General features: G+C 41.1%; 1 protein-coding gene across 1 annotated transcript in view; it reads left to right on the top strand.

Moving 5' to 3' along the window:
* Window positions 1-454: 454 nt before the first annotated feature.
* LOC134800663 (zinc finger protein OZF-like) overlaps window positions 455-19,932 on the top strand; it is a 208,160-nt gene continuing 188,682 nt past the window's right edge. Inside the window, exons 1-3 of the mRNA XM_063773145.1 lie at window positions 455-494; window positions 651-713; window positions 1,236-1,298. Of these exons, the coding sequence (XP_063629215.1) occupies window positions 455-494; window positions 651-713; window positions 1,236-1,298 (166 nt within the window). The remainder of the gene's footprint in view (window positions 495-650; window positions 714-1,235; window positions 1,299-19,932) is intronic.

The raw sequence follows: 19,932 nt of genomic DNA, 5'->3' as shown, positions 1-19,932 counted from the left end.
GTTGAAGGAAATTTGGAGGTATTTTGCCGATATCTATCCTTAATTGACATTTAAACGTTCAGCTGGTGGTGCGCGGCTCGGGCTCGTGCGGCATCTGCTCTGCGTGCGTGTGCCGCCTGCGAGACGCGAGCGCCTTCAAGCTACAAGTGCAGCGCAGCCAGGCTGAACTGCAGGCGCGGCTGCAGGGAGAGAGCATAAAAGGTAGGGAAGCACCACCCATCAAACAAGTCTTGGAACTCATTCTGATTAAGTGCTATAGATTAAATCACACGACATTCTACAATACTAGATGATCGCATCATACACACTCCTGCTAGGGGTGGGTGGACTGCCCAATAGCCTGATGGAGCTGCTATTTGGCTCAATGAAAATAACTGTTTGATAAGAACAAACTGGAAGATGATGTGATTTGTGTTGTTTGTTTGCTCTAGAGGAACCGGCAGTCGAGTCAGGAATGCAGGATGGAGATGGGACCAGTGAGGAGCCTGTGTCGTGTGAGTACCTGCTCCCTTTATAATGGTAATGGATAGTGTAAGATTCACAGTTATGAATAACGGGTAATAGTGTGTGTACCTACTCGTATAAGGCTAGAATAGCTTGTAGCAAAACTAGCCAGTTGGTTGCTTTATAAACTTGTATGTTTGCTTCAGATGAAGAGCCCCCGGTCAAGCTGGAGATGCTGGATGAAGATGGGGCAGCTGGTGATATGTTGTGTGAGTGCTTAGTTTTAATAACAGATTTAGAAAGTGTTACTAGGTAGTAGTTGGCTAAGGTCTCTATTGTTTCCCATAAAGTTTTTAACGAAAATGTGGACAAACAATACATTATGTTTGACTTATACATGTACAATAAGCGAAGTTGCTTTTGATTGATTCAAGCATTTGTCTAAATGTACCAAACTGTATTGTGGCAATTCACACTCGCAAATGCGAGTCATTAATTAATTGTACAGTACATATGGTGCTACTATCCAGCACTAGTGCGGCAATAAGCACTTTCCGTGCCTATGTCGAAAATTTAAATAGCTATAAATGTACTGTAAAACGTTGTACGAAACACATGCGAATAGGCAATTCGCAACTCTCGTCGATATAAAACAACCCCTTCGGGCGTGTTTCAGTTTAACACCACAGTTGCGAATTCTTACTTTCCGCACTGGTATCGTAAATAACTATTATATACAACTGTACTATGTGTGATGTAAGATATAGCATGAAGTAGAGTTGTTGTTGTAGTGGAGGAGCGGGCAGTCAAGTCGGAGGTGTCGGAGGCGGCGAGTGACGAGGACTGCGTGTCGGGTGAGTACTGCGACACTACGATACTGCTGCACATAGTACGATACGACACACATTATACACAAACACACACCTTAATACTTATACATATGTACACTGCCGTTCAAAAGTGCATGGACATGTTTCAACCGTAATATTAAGGCATTACGGTCGACATCTATCCATGCACTTTTGAATGCCACTGTAAAATAAAAAAATAAAAATAAAAAAGCCTTTTGTACAACTGATATTCATTATTGCAAAGAGACTTGATTGTAATAGAGAGGATAGAGCTAAAGTCTAAGAAAAAAACGTGCCCCGTATTTTGTCATCCAAAAAAATGGCGCTGTACTGCGCCATGTATTGCGTTCATTGAATTGTCAAACGTCAACTTTTGACAATCAGATTTACTGCATAATGTATAGAGCTGTACAGCGCCATCTCGTGTACCTGTCAAATTCGAAGCACAAAATTGTCTTAGATTTTACCAAGGGCCCAACGTTTTCTGTTCTCTTTCACGGCGCAGCATCTAGTATCATTTCTCTCTCCTCGCTCTTTTAAAAATGCCGTTTGTCAAAAAAGGACAACCATACTGTTGACAAGATGGACTTCAAATCAAGTGTTGCCTTTTTTGATGCGCCCAGGCTGTGTATGTGTGCGTAACAGCGTATATGTGTGCTCTTTTAGGGATGTGAAAAGTCGATTTTAATCATATTATATATCGATAAACGCTACACAGCGGAACGAAATAGCGATTAATTGAAGCTTCAATATCTTCGTTAAACATAAACATAATTGAAATGCTAATGGATAATTAATATATTATAATGTAATAAAATAATTCAATTATTGCGGAACACATATTTTAGTAGGTATTTATGTATTTTAATTAAATATCTGAACTTTCCCTTGGTTTCCTGCTGGGGCGTGACGATAAAATTGTGATCTGATAACCACAATAAAAAATAAAAGCGTTTTTGTTCATTTTAGGTATCGTTAAACCTTTGAAGTAAAATTAAAATTGCAAGAAATGTCGATAGTTTATCGATATGACTTTATCGACATGGCTACAGCAAGGTGGGCCTCATTGTTAATCGTACACTAAACAAAAGTGGCAACAGTGACAGCTCGCTGAGACGGGATCTCTATATATTAAATCTATGGATTTTACCATATGATATGATTTATTCTCACAATACACAATTTCACTTAAAATTACGCATGGTAAATTTTTAGGAATTTATGTTGTGATTGTCAGTATTTTACAATATGAATAATTGAGTACAGAAAATAACACTGACAATGACAATCAAAATTATTAAATTACAATCGTATGTCAGCAGTTTCACAAAAAATTAAAAACAATTATTTAAGAAATAAATTCACTAGGAATACGTCGTTATTAAGCTACAAGTAAAATATATACCTAAACAAAATTGAGCACTTATGTCACATAGAGAAATATTAGTAAAGATAGAGTGATAACCAAAATTCAAAAATTCACAATTCAAAGTTATTTACTTGGAATCTAGGTGGATTTATACGATAATTAGTGGTGGATACCTCCTGTTAAGTATAGCAATACTTGTGTTAGGAGGTACCGCTCCTTCCAAACGGAGTGTTTCAGGTTTAATATCAGATACATATTATTTTAATTGGTACATAGTTGTTATTTTTACAATAACTATAACTATACCTATAGCTAATTTATACAGGGTGGAAAGGCACGACGATCCTTTCCGGAAATGGGAGATAGTTTAGCCTAAGCTCTATATTTTCTCCATAGAAACTATGTTAATATGGGCAACCGTTTCTAAATTATGACCTTTTAAACATCCACGCAAAAAACTACTTTGTTCTAACCCTAACAGGTGACAGGGTCAATGAACTTACTTGTAAACAATCAGTATTCGACAGGAAATTATGCTAATTTGTTGCCATCTAACCATTTTTAGGTCTGCTTACAGCACGGTAAGAATCATTGCAGGATTTTCGCTTTCTTAGTGGTTCCACTTGTTCAATACTTGAATGAAATAGTTATGTTATTCCTTAATATTAATAATACTAACCACAACATTGTTTACAACGACAGTTCAAATGGTGACATTGACAACCACTCAAAAGTACGCAATCGTCTTATAAATATCTCTGGTTTCCTTGACTGATAAAAAGGTTTTAGTTTCTTAACACGTTTCACAAAATTATTTTCGAATAATTGGAAACTATCTAAAATAATTAAAAATAACAAGTAGGTTGTGTTAGTTGCACCAAATGAACTTGCAAAAATGAAATACTAAGAATAAATCAAGAATAAATACTTCTTCAATACCAAACTAACAAACCTTCTTGCGTGGTAGGAAATAGACAAGACGTCTGATGTTTGAAATTAAATTTTCATTGAACTAAGTATACTTATTGAATGTCATATTCTTCAAATAAAAATGTTAGATGCTCGTGGCTATTTAAATTTGTGGGGCTGTGTAAAAGATATGGTGTACCAAACCAAACGGAATGTGAAACTGCGGACGAAATGAGACAAAGGCTAATTGGTGCTTTCTGCGGAGGATAAATGACGAAGAGCATACACTATATCGCATGTGCATCGACATACTCGGGTACGGACTGCGGCGGCGTTGTAATACACGGAGTTACATTTGAACACCGTATGTGAAAAGAAGATAGTATTAAATATTGGAAAAAAGTAATTATCTAAGAAAGTAATAAAATTGTTTGTAATATTTTTGCATGCATTTGATTTATTTGACATTTATGCGTCATTCATACATCATTGCGATACTGTCAACGATCGGAAAAAAGTGTAAAGTCCCGAGCTTTCCCGACGGAGATCCTTAATCTAGCCGTCATGTGCACATGCTATAGGGTTATCACCACAGTTAAAAAGTAGTATTTTTGCAATTTTTATTTTTTACTCAATTAACGATTCTTACCATTACCAATAGTCTCTGTATCACTTAAACGACCTAATACTTCCGGGAAGGATCGTCGTGCCTTTCCACCCTGTATAAGTATTTTTTATTTTTATTATATTTAATACAATTCAATATTCCGTCATTTATAATAACTTATTCAATTCAATTCAATTCAATATTTTTATTTCGAATAAAAAAATCCATATTATTGTTAGTACAAGGCTCAACAACCCTTATAAATCTATGTTAGTGATAAAAAGAACCTAAAAACAAACAAAAATAATTATGTACAACTAAAATCGGCGTGGTGCGGCGACCGGCGGCGCGTGCAGTCGCACCCAGCGCGCGAACATAGGCGAGTCCCAGCGCTGCGCCAGCACGTTTAGAATATTGTTTGGGCTGTGGCGAAGACGGTCGACTAATGACGCACACCGTTTTCTAATTATTGCGTCGAAACTATCGGTGTGCGCCTCGGCAAACATAGTTGACGCGCTACAGTAACGCGGCAGCCCAAACAGCACTCTAAACGCGTTATTGTATTGTACGCGAAGGGCGCTGTATGCCCGCTGCGTAAAACTGACCCACAGATTGCACGTGTAGAATGTTTGGCAGTATGCTTTAAAGAGCGTTAGCTTCACTTCATTACTACAACGAGCAAATCTGCGGGCCAGCATGTTACTACGAACACACAACGCCCTACGCTCCCTCTCTATGTCATCATTATCTGTCATGTTTTCTGTTACCCAGTGGCCAAGGTATTTGAACTTCTGTACAACTTTTAAAGCGGTACTACAAAGGGTAACAGGTGTCATTTTGTATGATTTTGCCCCAGCTTTAAATTGCATTACCTCGCTTTTCGAAGTATTGTACCTTAACCCATGGGTAACTGCATAAGTTTCACATATCTTCACCAATCTTTGGAGTGCACCAACCGAGGGGCTCAACAGCACCATATCATCCGCGTAGCTGAGGTTATTAACACACACCCCATCAACGTGACATCCGACATAGGTACTGCTGAGCTCCCCGATTAACTCGTTCATGTATAGATTGAACAGCTTAGGTGAGCTCAACCCCCCTTGCCTCACCCCGCAGCCCATCCTATACACGTCAGAGTGCACGCCGGCCCATTTTACAGTATTCGACTGGTGGCCATACCAATACCTAAATAAAGCCGTGACCTCCCGAGGTACGCTGGTATGGTCTCGTAACTTATGCCATAGCTTGTCATAAGCCACCATGTCAAATGCTTTTGACAGATCCAAGAAGCAGGCGAAGACTGGCGTCTTGCGAGTGGTGTAGTACTGGACAGTCTGCTTGAGACATAACACTGCGCTTTCAGTAGATAAGCCCGGCCTAAAGCCAAACTGAGCGTCATGAATGTTCAAGTGTTTTCCCAGCACGTCGTCAAGCAAACCATCCAGCACCTTAGCCACAATCGTAGCAAGCGATATGGGCCTGTAATTGGATATGTCAGAAGCGTCTCCCGTTTTATTCTTTACAATAGGAACTACAACAGTATGCATTAAATCCTCCGGCAAGTAACTATGGCTAATACACATGTTATAGAAAAGAGATAGAACTCTAGGCAGGTGACTACCAGCGTACTTGAGATGCTCGACACTGAGGCCGTCGTGACCAGGAGATTTCCCTTTCACCATGTTTTTAATTTTAGTGGCCACTTGCTTCGCCGAGAATCTTATACTGGGAGTCACCACATGATCCTCCGTCTCGAGCGTCTCCGTTGACTGGTGTAGCGGTGAAGTAACAGTAAAATGGTCTTTAAACGCGTTAGCAATACCGGTCAAATCGTGTATGCCAGCCACACTCACCGGAAGACTCGACTTAATATTGAATTTATTGGTGTTTTTCCAAAATTTGTTAAAATCCTTATTAGTATGATTTTTAGCTAAGATGTCCATTTTAATATCGTGTTCGTGCTCTTGGCAGTATTTAAGCCTTGATTTAAACGCCTTTTTTGACTCGTGCATCTAATCATAAACATACCCATAAGCTGGTTTACCGTACGATATCCACCATAAGTACCAGAACCTAGCCTCGCGGTGAGTATCGCTGACATACCTATTCCAACCTGTTATGTGCCTGCGTTTTTTGTGACTAGAGTTGTTATGACTAAGCTCTGCGCCCTCCTTTAGAACAGATATAATATCTAAGTACATATTTTTCAGAACCTGCTTATGCGAGTCATTACAACACATTTTTTCGGCACAATACATATAGGGAAAAATATTGTTTAAGTTAGTTTGTTATAATCACAAATTCATAATTCAAATTCTTAATTTATAATTACAATCAAGAATTAATTCGTAGGTATACTTTATCCTAATACTATTTTACTAACTCTAGTCTTAAATAGGGTGTAAGTTTGTGTGTGTGTCTCTCTCGGTATGTGTGTGTGTGTGTGTTTGTGTGTGCGTTTGTGTTTATCATTTAAGGCATTAAGCCTTAAGCCGACCACTGACTAACAGGCCGCCGGACGATATCGGCCTGTCAGTTAGAACAAAAATTTGACAGCTCCGAACAACTGACAGGCCGATACCGTCCGGCGGACTGTTAATCAGTGGGCCCCTTTAAGAAGCGATTCAGTCTCATCATAGGTAAGTGTCAGTAACCATTCTGTGATTTTTCTTTTACAATGTATCCGTTGCATTGGATAGATGTTGAGAGCTTTGTTAATTTTATTATACATCTGTGATGATATTGCATTAAATTGTCTTTTTTCAAATAAAGATTTTGTTGGCCATTTAGGGGCTACTGCGTGACTTCGCCTACGATTTAATAGGGATGGATTAAAATTTAGTGTCTTATGCAGTTTTAGTACTAACTAATATAAATATAAAAAAATGTATCTGGCGTGTACCTGTATTGTACTAATAAAGATTATCTTATCGTATTTATTTTATAAACGTAAAAAGTACTGTACCACCCATACTGGTAATATAAAGCAAGGATATTTTGTTCGCTAATTCTGTGTTGATGGTTGTGTTTGTTATAGCTCGGATATATAATTATATACTTTGATGATAATCCCACTCAATTCCGAGATGTTTGTTAAATTCATTATACGCGTTATATTGTGTTCAAATTGTTATGTTATGTACTAATTTGTGTTTCAGTTTGTTCGGATGGCATCGCTCGCGCCATGGAACAGCTCGCAATGGCTTGTTCCGTGGTGCTCGAGCGCCACCGCGACGCGACTGTTCACAGTGGAGACAAACCATACACATGCGAAGACTGTGGCAAGCATTTCAGAAACAAGTATATTTTAAGAAAACACTTACAACAAGCGCACTTGTCGACCGAACCAAACAAATTTGCTTGTGATTTTTGTAGTTCAACGTTTCAAACTGAATTGCTTGTAATAGAACACGAGAAAAGCGAACACGGTGTTACAAATTTCATGTGTGCTGAATGTGAGTATACAACAAGTTCCAAGACAAGTTTACAGACTCATTTAAAGAGTCACTTTGTGGACAACGGTGATTTACACAAACACCAAGCGATACACACTCGAGAAATGCCTTTTAATTGTACCGAATGTGATTTCAAATGCAGTGTGACATAGCCATGTCACCAGCGCGCCATGCCACCGCAGCGACGCGCCCTGAGCGGAATCCGGCCACACCGACACGACGGCGCGGTGCAGGGCGCGACGGAGGGGAGCACCAACCGGCAGCTATATAACCGCGCGCAGCACTCAGTACGAGACCCATTCCGTCCCCGCCGCTTCTCGGCGACACACCTCTCCTAGTCCTTCCTGCGGTCGCGGCCGGGGTGACATATGTGCGCCTAGGCCAGGCTGTTCCCTTCCATCACGGGCTGGAGCGGTCACCGCCCGCCAGTGAATCCTCATACGCAAGGCCTGTAGCGGACACCGCCGGCCGGCGTAGCCCCTGCCCTCAATCTAACCTTCCCGCCGACCACGATTACTTACACCTCTCTTAGCCCCTTTCCTGCGGTCGCGGCCGGGGTGACCTATGTGCGCCTAGGCCAGGCTGTTCCCTTCCATCACGGGCTGGAGCGGTCACCGCCTGCCAGTGAATCCTCATACGCAGGGCCTGTAGCGGACACCGCCGGCCGGCGTAACTCCTGTCCCCGATCGTCCCTATCACTCCCGCCTACCACGATCTAACCCGGAGCTAGGTTTGCGTGTAGATTACCTAGGGCACCCGCGAATCCCGCCGCTACTATAGGGAACCGGCCCACCGGGGCATAATAGTGATAAGTGTTAGCTATTAAGTGTTTTCAATAAACGGCATAAAGCCCCGTCTATACCAGTGTACTATCCGTGTTTGTGTTAACAACCCGTAAGTCCCCTTTCTCCCAAATCTGAGACTAGCTCGGTAAACCTCTCCAGCCTTCCAGGCCGAGGGGATATGTGACTCCTGCCCAGGCAGCACATCACATTTGGCGCCCAACCGAATAACTCACAAATAGGAGTCTTATAGACTCGGGAGAAAGGTAACTAATAATATACGCGACGCGTCCCACCCGCCTGTGCAGCTCCGCGAACCGGTCACCGTATCCTGTCAAGCAAATCGTTATAACTCCGTACCGTATCCTGTCAAACAAACCGTTATAATTCCGTACCGTATCCTGTCAAGCAAATCGTTATAACTCCGGACCGTATCCTGTCAAGCAAATCGTTATAACTCCGGACCGTATCCTGTCAAGCAAATCGTTATAACTCCGTACCGTATCCTGTCAAACAAACCGTTATAATTCCGTACCGTATCCTGTCAAGCAAATTGTTATAACTCCGGACCGTATCCTGTCAAGCAAATCGTTATAACTCCGGACCGTATCCTGTCAAGCAAATCGTTATAACTCCGTACCGCATCCTGTCAAACAAACCGTTATAACTCCGTATCGCATCCTGTCAAGCAAACCGCAAACTCCGACCCAACGCATCGCGATAAGAGAACAACGTAGCCTGCTACATATCAATGTCAACTTCTTGGATATACCACTTGAAGAAACCAGAATTGATACAACAAGCCGAAGATAGAAACATCCCAACGACAGACCTCACAGTCGAACAGATAAGAAAACTACTGGTAGAATCCATAAAGGCCACAGACGAATTCCAAACTCCAGAGAAAGAACGACCGGCTACAATGTCTGAAGACGAAGGAAAAGTAGACGCAAATCGGTTAACAAAGCTGATCCGGGAATGGAATCTCTCATTCAAAGGGTATGGCAAACCCGAGGAGTTCCTGGAGAGGTTAGAGGAGCTCATCGCGGCAAGTGGAATAGAGAAGGAGGAAATATTACCAGCGCTACCACGGATACTACAAGGAAAGGCTCTAGCATGGTACAGAAATAACACAGAGTCATGCAAAGACTTCGACAGTTTCCTCAAACTATTTAAACTTTATTACTACCCCAGCAACTACGAGGAGGATCTCATCGTAAGGATAGTAGCAAGGAAGCAAAGGTTCGGGGAGAGTTTCGTCGATTACTTAACCGATTTACAAACATTGATGCGAAGAAGCGGAAACCTGAGTGACAAAGAACAACTACACAGGATTCACGAAAACATGACAAAAAACTATAAACTCTATGTAAAGAAAACCGACTTTAAGGATCTATCAGAGTTAGTACAACTAACAGCAGAGTATGAAAGCATACTAACACCAGCATACAGGGGAGAATTACCAGGAAAAGGATCCACAGAAACAGCGAGATGGAACAACCCGCCGCAGGATCAGAGCGACAGAATACTACAGACACAACAGCGAAGCGGACAAACGCGTGATCGCCAGTATGGACAACGGAACAGCGAACCGGGACCAAGCGCACGCGAAGGGATAAAGATACATCCAAGATATGATCCGAAAACATGTTGCTGGTCGTGTGGCAAGTTTGGTCATGACGCAGCACAGTGCCGCTCGCAACAACGCATTTTTTGTAGTACTTGCGGCATACTAGGTACGTTGAGCAAAAACTGCTGTAAGAAAAATAAAGGAAACAGTAGCTCACAACCAGTAGGAGCGGCAGGTGACGAGGACCAAGGCGACACCAGACCTTTTATCAACGTGACAGTTAACGGAGTCACATACGAATGCCTCATAGACACAGGGTCAACTCACACGTATGTAAACGAAGAAGTATACAAAGAATGCAAAATGAAAGGAAATCTCGAACAACGGGTACAACGAGCAATAGTTTTGGCAAATGGCACGAAAACAACAGTAAGAACAGCCGTGCTAGCAAAAATAACAATGAACAACGGTACGTTGTGGCATTGGGTACGCGTAATGCCCATGGCGTCGACCATCATCATAGGTATGGACATTTTAAGGAAAATGGGCATGAAGATTACCTGGTCCGATAGCCAAGATGGCAGAGACAACCACACCGACGATGCTCAAGCCATGACTCTGGAGGGAACACCGACTAGCCCCCCAGGTGGACTACCACCACATATAACTGACAAACAGAAACAACAGTTGGAAAAATTACTTGAAAGCGAGTTCGAACAGTGTGACAACAGTCCCAAAGGAAACACATGGGTTCAACATAAAATCAAAATGAAGCACAATGAACCAATCAAGCAGAAATACTATCCCAGGAACCCTAGCCAGCAACAGATCATAGACCAACAAGTTAAAGACATGCTAGAACAGGGAATAATAGAGAAATCAGATAGCCCATATAGTTCACCAGTAGTATTGGTAAAAAAAGAGAATGGCCAGTACAGATTTTGCATAGATTTTAGGAAAATAAACGAAGCATCGGAAAAGGACGCATATCCCATCCCACAAATAGATGACACATTGGAGAAACTCAGAAATGCACAATACTTCTCCAAATTCGATCTCAAGAATGGATATTGGAACGTAAGCCTGGAGGAGAGTAGCAGACCACTCACAGCATTCACAGTCCCTGGGAGAGGACTTTTCCATTTCAAGGTCATGCCGTTCGGATTACATTCGAGCGGAGCCACATTTCAGAGGCTTTTAGACCAAGTAATAAGTCCCGAATTGGAGCCACACGCGTACGTGTATCTAGACGACATCATCGTGTGCAGCACGACATTCGAGGACCACATGGCACACCTTAAAGAGATATTTCATAGGATCCGACAAGCAGGGCTACAAATAAACAAGAATAAATGCGAATTCGCGAAACCAGAGATAGAGTACTTAGGCCACACGGTCACAAGAGAGGGTATAAAGATGAATGAAGCGAAAATAAGGGCAATAGTATCACTACAACCTCCAAAAACAGTAAAGGCCGTGAGAACACTAATAGGAATGACATCCTGGTATAGGAAATTCATACCTAACTACGCTACAATAACAGCACCACTTGTAAAACTACTCAAGAAAGGAGAAAAGTACCTATGGAACACAGAACAACAAGAAGCACTAGAAAAAATAAAAACAATATTAACAACAGACCCCATACTCGCTAGGGCGGATTTTTCTAAACGTTTCACGATACAGACAGATGCGAGTGACGTGGGCCTTGGCGCAATATTAACCCAGGAGCACGAAGGGTTAACAAAAGTAGTCATGTACGCAAGCAGGTCACTAACCCCACCAGAGACAAGATACTCCACCACAGAGAAAGAGTGTCTCGCAGTCATATGGGGAATCCGTAAAATGAGGGCATTCATAGAGGGATATCACTTCACTATCATAACGGACCACCAGGCATTGAAATGGCTGAACACACTGAAGAACCCATCTGGAAGGCTAGCCAGGTGGGCACTAGAACTCCAACAGTACCAGTTTGACATTATATACAGAAGTGGAAAGCAAAACCATGTAGCGGATCAACTATCAAGAAACCCGGTATATGCAATAAATACACAAGGCTGGTACGACAGGAAACTAGACCTGGTACAAAAGCAACCGAACGCAGCACAAGATTACCGCATAAAAGGGGGACAGTTATATAAAAAAATAACTCACTCGGCGTACAACAAGCACACAGATCCAGAAACAGAATGGAAATTATGTGTACCAGAAGCTGACAGAGGACAAATAATGCACCAAAATCACGACATGCCAAGCGCAGGACACTTAGGGATGGCTAAAACAACCAAAAAAATAATGCAACGTTACTACTGGCCCGGTATGCAGAGAGATATATATACGTATGTTAAAAAGTGTGACGCCTGCCAAAAACATAAAGCAACGCAACAGAAGCCGAACGGGGTGATGCACATAAATAACGCGACAAGACCGTGGGAAATCGTAACAACAGACCTCATTGGACCGTTACCGCGGTCATCAAAAGGTTATACATGGATAATAGTCTTCCATGACAAGTTCACGAAATGGACAGAGATAACGCCACTTAGAAACGCAACTAGCCCCGCGATAGCCAGAGCATTTGAACAAAACGTAGCGTTGCGGCACGGTGCACCACAGGCGTTACTATCAGATAATGGGAAACAATACGTAGGGAAAACATTCACGGATACGTTAAAAGCCTACGGAACCGAACATAAATTAACCCCACCCTATACTCCGCAATGTAATATGACCGAACGAGTGAATAGAACATTGGAAACCATGATATCAATATTCATCAACGAAAACCACAAACAATGGGACAAATACCTATCAGAATTCAACTTCGCTCTGAATACATCAGTCCACGAGTCGACAAAATATACACCTGCATTTTTGCTATACGGAAGAGAACTTCGGACACCGCAAGATATTAATCCCCTTCCGACACCCCAAATAAAAGAGAAGTCAAAGCTAGAGGAAATATACACCATAGTAAGAAAAAATCAACAACAAGCTTCGCAAACGCAAAAAACATATTACGACCGGAATAGGAAACAATGGAAACCCGAAGTTGGAACCTTAGTACTTAAGAAAAACCACGTACTGTCAAACGCAAGTAGAAATTTCTGCGCAAAACTAGCACCTAAGTATACGGGACCATACAAAATATTGGAAAAAAAATCACCAGCAATACTTATGCTACAATCACCGGACGGAAAAGGGAAATTAATAACAACACACGTAAAAGACTTAAAGCCGTACGAACAAGAATAAGGAATAACCATCAACAAACAAAAATCCAGTAAATAAACAGAATAAAAATATAATTAACAACATTTAAAATAGCCAGTACCAGCTGAAACAGAACCTACAATAATAATCCACTCGAATATCCGAGCGATCACCGACAAAGAGGAATGGACCGTACCGTAATACAAATAAGACACGGAATAACAACGGGTTCAGGCAATGACATATCATTAAATTCCATATCAAAAACAAGTCGAGAAGTCAAGCGACATTGGACCTTATTTGTAGGAGAAGAAGACATCATTTCGTATGGCGGGATAAAATAAAATTTCCATATCAAAAACAAGTCGAGAAGTCAAGCGACATTGGACCTTATTTGTAGGAGAAGAAGACATCATTTCGTATGGCGGGATAAAATAAAATCAGGAACATACAGCTAGCGAAGGAACACATACAAAGAGGTAGACGTGTCTAAGGAGAATTAAAACTACCCGCGATATAACAAAATAATAGGTCTATATAAGCACGCACGTCATGAACGGGCACAAACGGAAAAATGCAAACTCCAGTGGAGCATCCCGTGACCGCTGCCGGACGCGCGCGCGAACTGCGGTACAATCCAGGAACGAAGTGGTTCTGGGAGGATCACACGCACCGGGAACCACCACTAGACAACCAGGAACCGCGGGAAGAGGACACAGGAGACCAGCAACAACAAGAATGCGACTTAGAAGAGACGCTGGCCCTCCTGGTCTCCACAGAGGAGTACTCCGCGTTCTTGGCAGAGGGCTTGTCTACGATGGACACGAGCGGGGGCGAAGACGGACTTGAACCGGACACGTCGCCATCATCACCGTCGTCATCATCGACAACAAGCCCCAACTCAAACAACAAGAGTAAGAGGAAGCACCGAGCGGGCCGGAAAAGGAACGGTGGAAAGAAGTGTGGCATAATACGGATGCCACATACCAGGCAGAAGCCAAAACCAAAATGGCCAACTATTTAGGATTTGTGTAAAAAAAAAAAAAAAAAAATTAAAAAAAAAAAAAAAAAAAAAAAAAAATAACAAAAAAAAAACAATATATATATTGAAAAAAAAAACAAAAAAAAAAAACAAAACAAAACAAAAAGAAAAAAAAAAGAGATTTAAAAAAAAAAAGATATATAAAAGAATAGAAAGAAAAAAAAACAAGAATACAGAAAAAAAAAAGTATATTAATAGAATAGATATCCGTTAATGTTATTAATGTTGCGGTGATTTTTCCCCAGGTAAAAATCTCCAAACCAGGGAGGGGTATGTGACATAGCCATGTCACCAGCGCGCCATGCCACCGCAGCGACGCGCCCTGAGCGGAATCCGGCCACACCGACACGACGGCGCGGTGCAGGGCGCGACGGAGGGGAGCACCAACCGGCAGCTATATAACCGCGCGCAGCACTCAGTACGAGACCCATTCCGTCCCCGCCGCTTCTCGGCGACACACCTCTCCTAGTCCTTCCTGCGGTCGCGGCCGGGGTGACATATGTGCGCCTAGGCCAGGCTGTTCCCTTCCATCACGGGCTGGAGCGGTCACCGCCCGCCAGTGAATCCTCATACGCAAGGCCTGTAGCGGACACCGCCGGCCGGCGTAGCCCCTGCCCTCAATCTAACCTTCCCGCCGACCACGATTACTTACACCTCTCTTAGCCCCTTTCCTGCGGTCGCGGCCGGGGTGACCTATGTGCGCCTAGGCCAGGCTGTTCCCTTCCATCACGGGCTGGAGCGGTCACCGCCTGCCAGTGAATCCTCATACGCAGGGCCTGTAGCGGACACCGCCGGCCGGCGTAACTCCTGTCCCCGATCGTCCCTATCACTCCCGCCTACCACGATCTAACCCGGAGCTAGGTTTGCGTGTAGATTACCTAGGGCACCCGCGAATCCCGCCGCTACTATAGGGAACCGGCCCACCGGGGCATAATAGTGATAAGTGTTAGCTATTAAGTGTTTTCAATAAACGGCATAAAGCCCCGTCTATACCAGTGTACTATCCGTGTTTGTGTTAACAACCCGTAAGTCCCCTTTCTCCCAAATCTGAGACTAGCTCGGTAAACCTCTCCAGCCTTCCAGGCCGAGGGGATATGTGACTCCTGCCCAGGCAGCACATCACAGCAGTTTTGAGTCAAACCTTCGACGTCACCAGAACACCCATAACCCAAGACACCAGAAGATACAAACTGGAGAGGAGCATTTTCTTCAATGTGGTTACTGTGATTACAAATGCCGTCAGAAATCAAGCTTTCAACTTCACCTAAGAAAACACACGGGCGAGAAGCCATACCAATGTAAGCTTTGCGACTACAAGTGCAGTTATGGGGCAAGCTTACAACGTCACATAAGAATACACACCGGAGAAAAGCCGTACAAATGCAGTCATTGCGACTTCAAGTGCAGTTTAAGTACAAACTTACGGGAACACGAAATGAGACATACTGGCGAGAAGCCTTTTCTATGTAGCTACTGCGATTACAAATGCAGAAACAAATCACACTTAAAGAATCACCTTATGATACATACCGGGGAGAAGCCATTTAACTGTAGCCACTGTGATTACAAATGCAGAAACAAATCACACTTAAAGAATCACCTTATGATACATACCGGGGAGAAGCCATTTAACTGTAGCCACTGTGATTACAAATGCAATCACAAATCACACTTAAAGAGTCACCTTATGATACATACTGGGGTGAAACCATTTCAATGTAGCCACTGTGATTACAAATGCCGTTATAAATTAAACTTAAAGGAGCACCTGATGATACACACTGGGGAGAAGCCATTTAAATGTATCTACTGTGATTACAAATGCCGCAATAAATCATCCCTAGTAAGACACCAGAAGACGCATACAAGGAAGAAGCCTATAGACGTAGCAATAGCGAGTACTAGTGCAGCCTGAAACAGCACCTGTGAATACACCAGATCATACACGCGGAAGAGAATCCTTGTAGGGAACGTTTGCGTTGGAGGGTATGCTGCCTGTTGACCTTAATCGGAAAGTTAATCCTGTGCTGCCCCCTACAGCTCACACGCGCTCCCGTGTACTAATGTCATCACTGCAAACAGGAGTCAATTTAAACACGTTTTAAAAATACCTTATGTGGAAAAATATCTTAGTGTAGATCCGCAAACTGTAACTAGAATGCAATAACCGACCAAACTTCATAAGGTTTCAGTTACAGATGCCCGAAAAATAACCGATAATTGGTTATGGTTATTTTCGATTAAAAATGATAAATTTACTATCGAGTAATTAAAAAAAAGTTACGAAAATAATCACTATGTTAGTATTGACAAAACAATTTATATTTACACATACATTATTTATGACGTTATCTGTGGAAAGGGGCCTTATGCTGGGCCCACGGCTGGCAGGAACGTGCTGCAATGAGACCCGAGTGGCATAGAGACCAGTGCCGGATTTAGACATTTGCCGCCCGTAGGCTATGCCGATTTTGCCGCCCCTATCCACCTCGCTTATAGCTTTTTAAAGTACTTTCCGATCAGAGGCGTTTAATTTAATAGTACAACGCACCATAGTCTTATTAAAATGCATATAAGGTGACGTCACTATTCTAGATACAGATTTATATGGGCCGTTTTTGTCACTCAATGACGATGCGACCTCTTTATAATTTTCTGATCGGCAACTGGTGGGTACCGCTGGGTTTTGGCCATTGAAAATCAAGGTGAGGCATTGGCAGTCAGGCTGGATATAGCTAAGGTCATTAATTATATTAAATAGTCAGTTAAAATTTAAGGAACGTAAGGACATTGTATCCATGTCTGTTGAACGGACTATAGAACTAAGTGCAGTAGAATTAGAGCAATTTATTGTTGTCTGTGTGTATAGGCCGCCATTAAGTAATTTTGAATTATTTGAAAACATAATGGAATCTGCCCTACTTAAAATATCATCTTCTAGTAAGAAATTGCTTATATGCGGCGACTTTAATGTAAATATTATGGAAAATTCAACAATGTCTTGTAGATTATTGAATCTTTTTAAATCTTGTAATCTCAACCACATGTTTATGGAGCCCACTGGAGTGACTGCTACTAGTGCAACCTGTATAGATAATATTTTCACAGATATTTTTCCTATTGCTAAAAAAGTTATCAGCAATTTAGAATCAGACCACTTAGGTCAATTAATGGTATTTGAGGCATTAAGGAAAAATACCATGAGAAAACAAATAACTTTTGTACCAGTAACCTCGGACCGCGTGGAAAGAATGAAGCTAAGTTTAGTTCAGGCGCTACCCTTTTTGTCTTCCGATATGAGTCCTAATAGTATGTATAATTCATTCTTTCACACTTTTATGGATCATTATAATGCGATATTCACCTCAAAATCGGTCGTAGTTAGTGGTGCATCAGTTTTTAGTGAGTGGGCTACTGCGGACTTACATCAAAGAAGACGTGAACTGTATGCCTTATATGAGGAACGGCGGTTTAATCAGAGTGATGAATTTAAAGAACATGTGAAGGAGTATTCGAAGAAGTTTAAAGTAGATTGTCATATAGCTAAGCGAAATTATCTAAGTCAGAAAATAAAAAGTAGTTCTAACATTGTTAAAGCAACCTGGAAAGTTATAAATGTGGAGACTGGTCGCTCTAAACACACAATTAAAGAGCTTAAACTAAACATTGATAACAAAATTATAGATTCCAATTTAGAAGTAGCTACAGAATTTGAAAAATTTTTCACCGAGGTACCAGTATCCACAACTAAGGATTTAAATTCATCACCCTCATCTGCTGTTACATTATTAAAACATAACGCTCCAGAGTGTTGTGGAGACCTTCATTTTGAACATGTTTGTACCTCAGATGTAATAAAGGCGTTTAAATCAATTAATGTCAAAAAAACTAATGACCTCTGGGGAGTCTCTGTCCATGCTGTCAAATCCTTAGTAGAAATTGTAGCGCCTGACTTGGTAGTTATATTTAACAACAGTGTTGATTGCGGCGAGTTTCCTGATCTAATGAAATATAGTAAAGTAATTCCTTTATTTAAATCTGGTAGCAGCTCTGACCCCACTAACTTTAGACCGATATCTGTGCTACCAACATTTAGCAAGATTTTTGAAAAATTAGTTCTTTCTCAATTAGTACGACATTTTAACGTTAATAATTTGATGCATAATAAGCAGTTTGGTTTTACACGGGGTCGCTCAACAACCGATGCCGGTGTTGAGCTAATTAAGCATATTTTCGATGCCTGGGAGGAGTCACGAGATGCTTTAGGTGTCTTCTGTGATTTATCTAAGGCCTTCGACTGTGTTTGTCATGAAACATTAATCAGGAAACTTCATTATTACGGAGTTAGAGGATCGGCACTGAATTTACTTAAGTCCTACTTAAATGGTAGAATACAAAGGGTCGATGTGAATGGACAGCGATCACCTGGGTCATTGGTCTCTATGGGTGTACCACAGGGGTCAATATTGGGGCCTTTCCTGTTCCTTATCTACATAAATGACTTGCCATTCCTTGTTAAGACCCACCATGATATAGTATTGTTTGCAGACGACACCTCACTTATTTTCAAAGTCAAACGACAGCAACAAGCTTACAATGATGTAAACAATGCCATTTCAAAAGTAGTAAATTGGTTCAATGTTAATAATTTATTGTTAAATGAGAAAAAGACTAAATGTATTAAGTTTGTCAGTAGTAGTAACGTAAGGCATGTGCAAACAAGTGTCACTGTGAAGGATGAGGAATTGGAATTAGTTGATAGTACAGTTTTTCTTGGTATAACTTTAGATTCTAAACTCCAGTGGGGTCCCCATATTGCTACTCTTTCGAATAGACTGAGCTCTGCAGCTTTTGCAGTGAGCAAAATCCGTCAGTTAACTGACGTGAAAACAGCTCGATTAGTATATTTTAGTTACTTCCATAGCATTATGGCATATGGTATTTTACTGTGGGGCGGTGCTTCAGAGATAAATACCATTTTTGTTCTGCAGAAGAGGGCTATTCGAGCAATATACAAAATGAACCATAGAGACTCACTTAGAGATAAATTTAAGGAAATTGACATAATGACAGTGCACTGTCAATACATTTATGAGAATATTCTGTATGTACATAAAAATATTGTAAATTTTAGGAAAAATTGTGAAATTCATAATATTAATACTAGAAATAAACATAAGCTCGCAGTGCCCTTCACTCGGCTCCATAAAATTAAAAAATCATTCATGGGTAATTGTGTAAGATTTTATAATAAACTTCCAAACCATATTAATGAATTATCTATTAATAAATTTAAGAATTATGTAAAGCGTAAACTTATTTCTAAAGCTTATTATACCACACAAGACTACATGAATGATATTACAACGTGGGATTAATTGTTATTCGAAATGATTATTTATTTATTAGGTATATTTGATTAATGATGAGGAAATGGATATTCCGATGTAATACTATCTACTTCTTTTGTTACTTATGCTTTTTTTTGACATTTAGATTTTATTCTAGAAATTCTAGACTAGTATTTTTTTATACAATCTTTTTAATGTTTGACGATCCTTTTGTGAAATTTTTAGTGTTAAATTTGATATGTATAATAATCCAATTTTATTATGGAATAATATTAACATCAATAAATTGCTCTGATAATTAGATTAAGATTAATTACGATTCATAAGAGCTTG

The sequence above is a fragment of the Cydia splendana genome, chromosome 20 (genome assembly GCF_910591565.1).
Source record: "Cydia splendana chromosome 20, ilCydSple1.2, whole genome shotgun sequence".
Taxonomy (NCBI): Eukaryota; Metazoa; Arthropoda; class Insecta; order Lepidoptera; family Tortricidae; genus Cydia; species Cydia splendana.
This window is presented reverse-complemented; position numbering and strand designations above follow the sequence as displayed.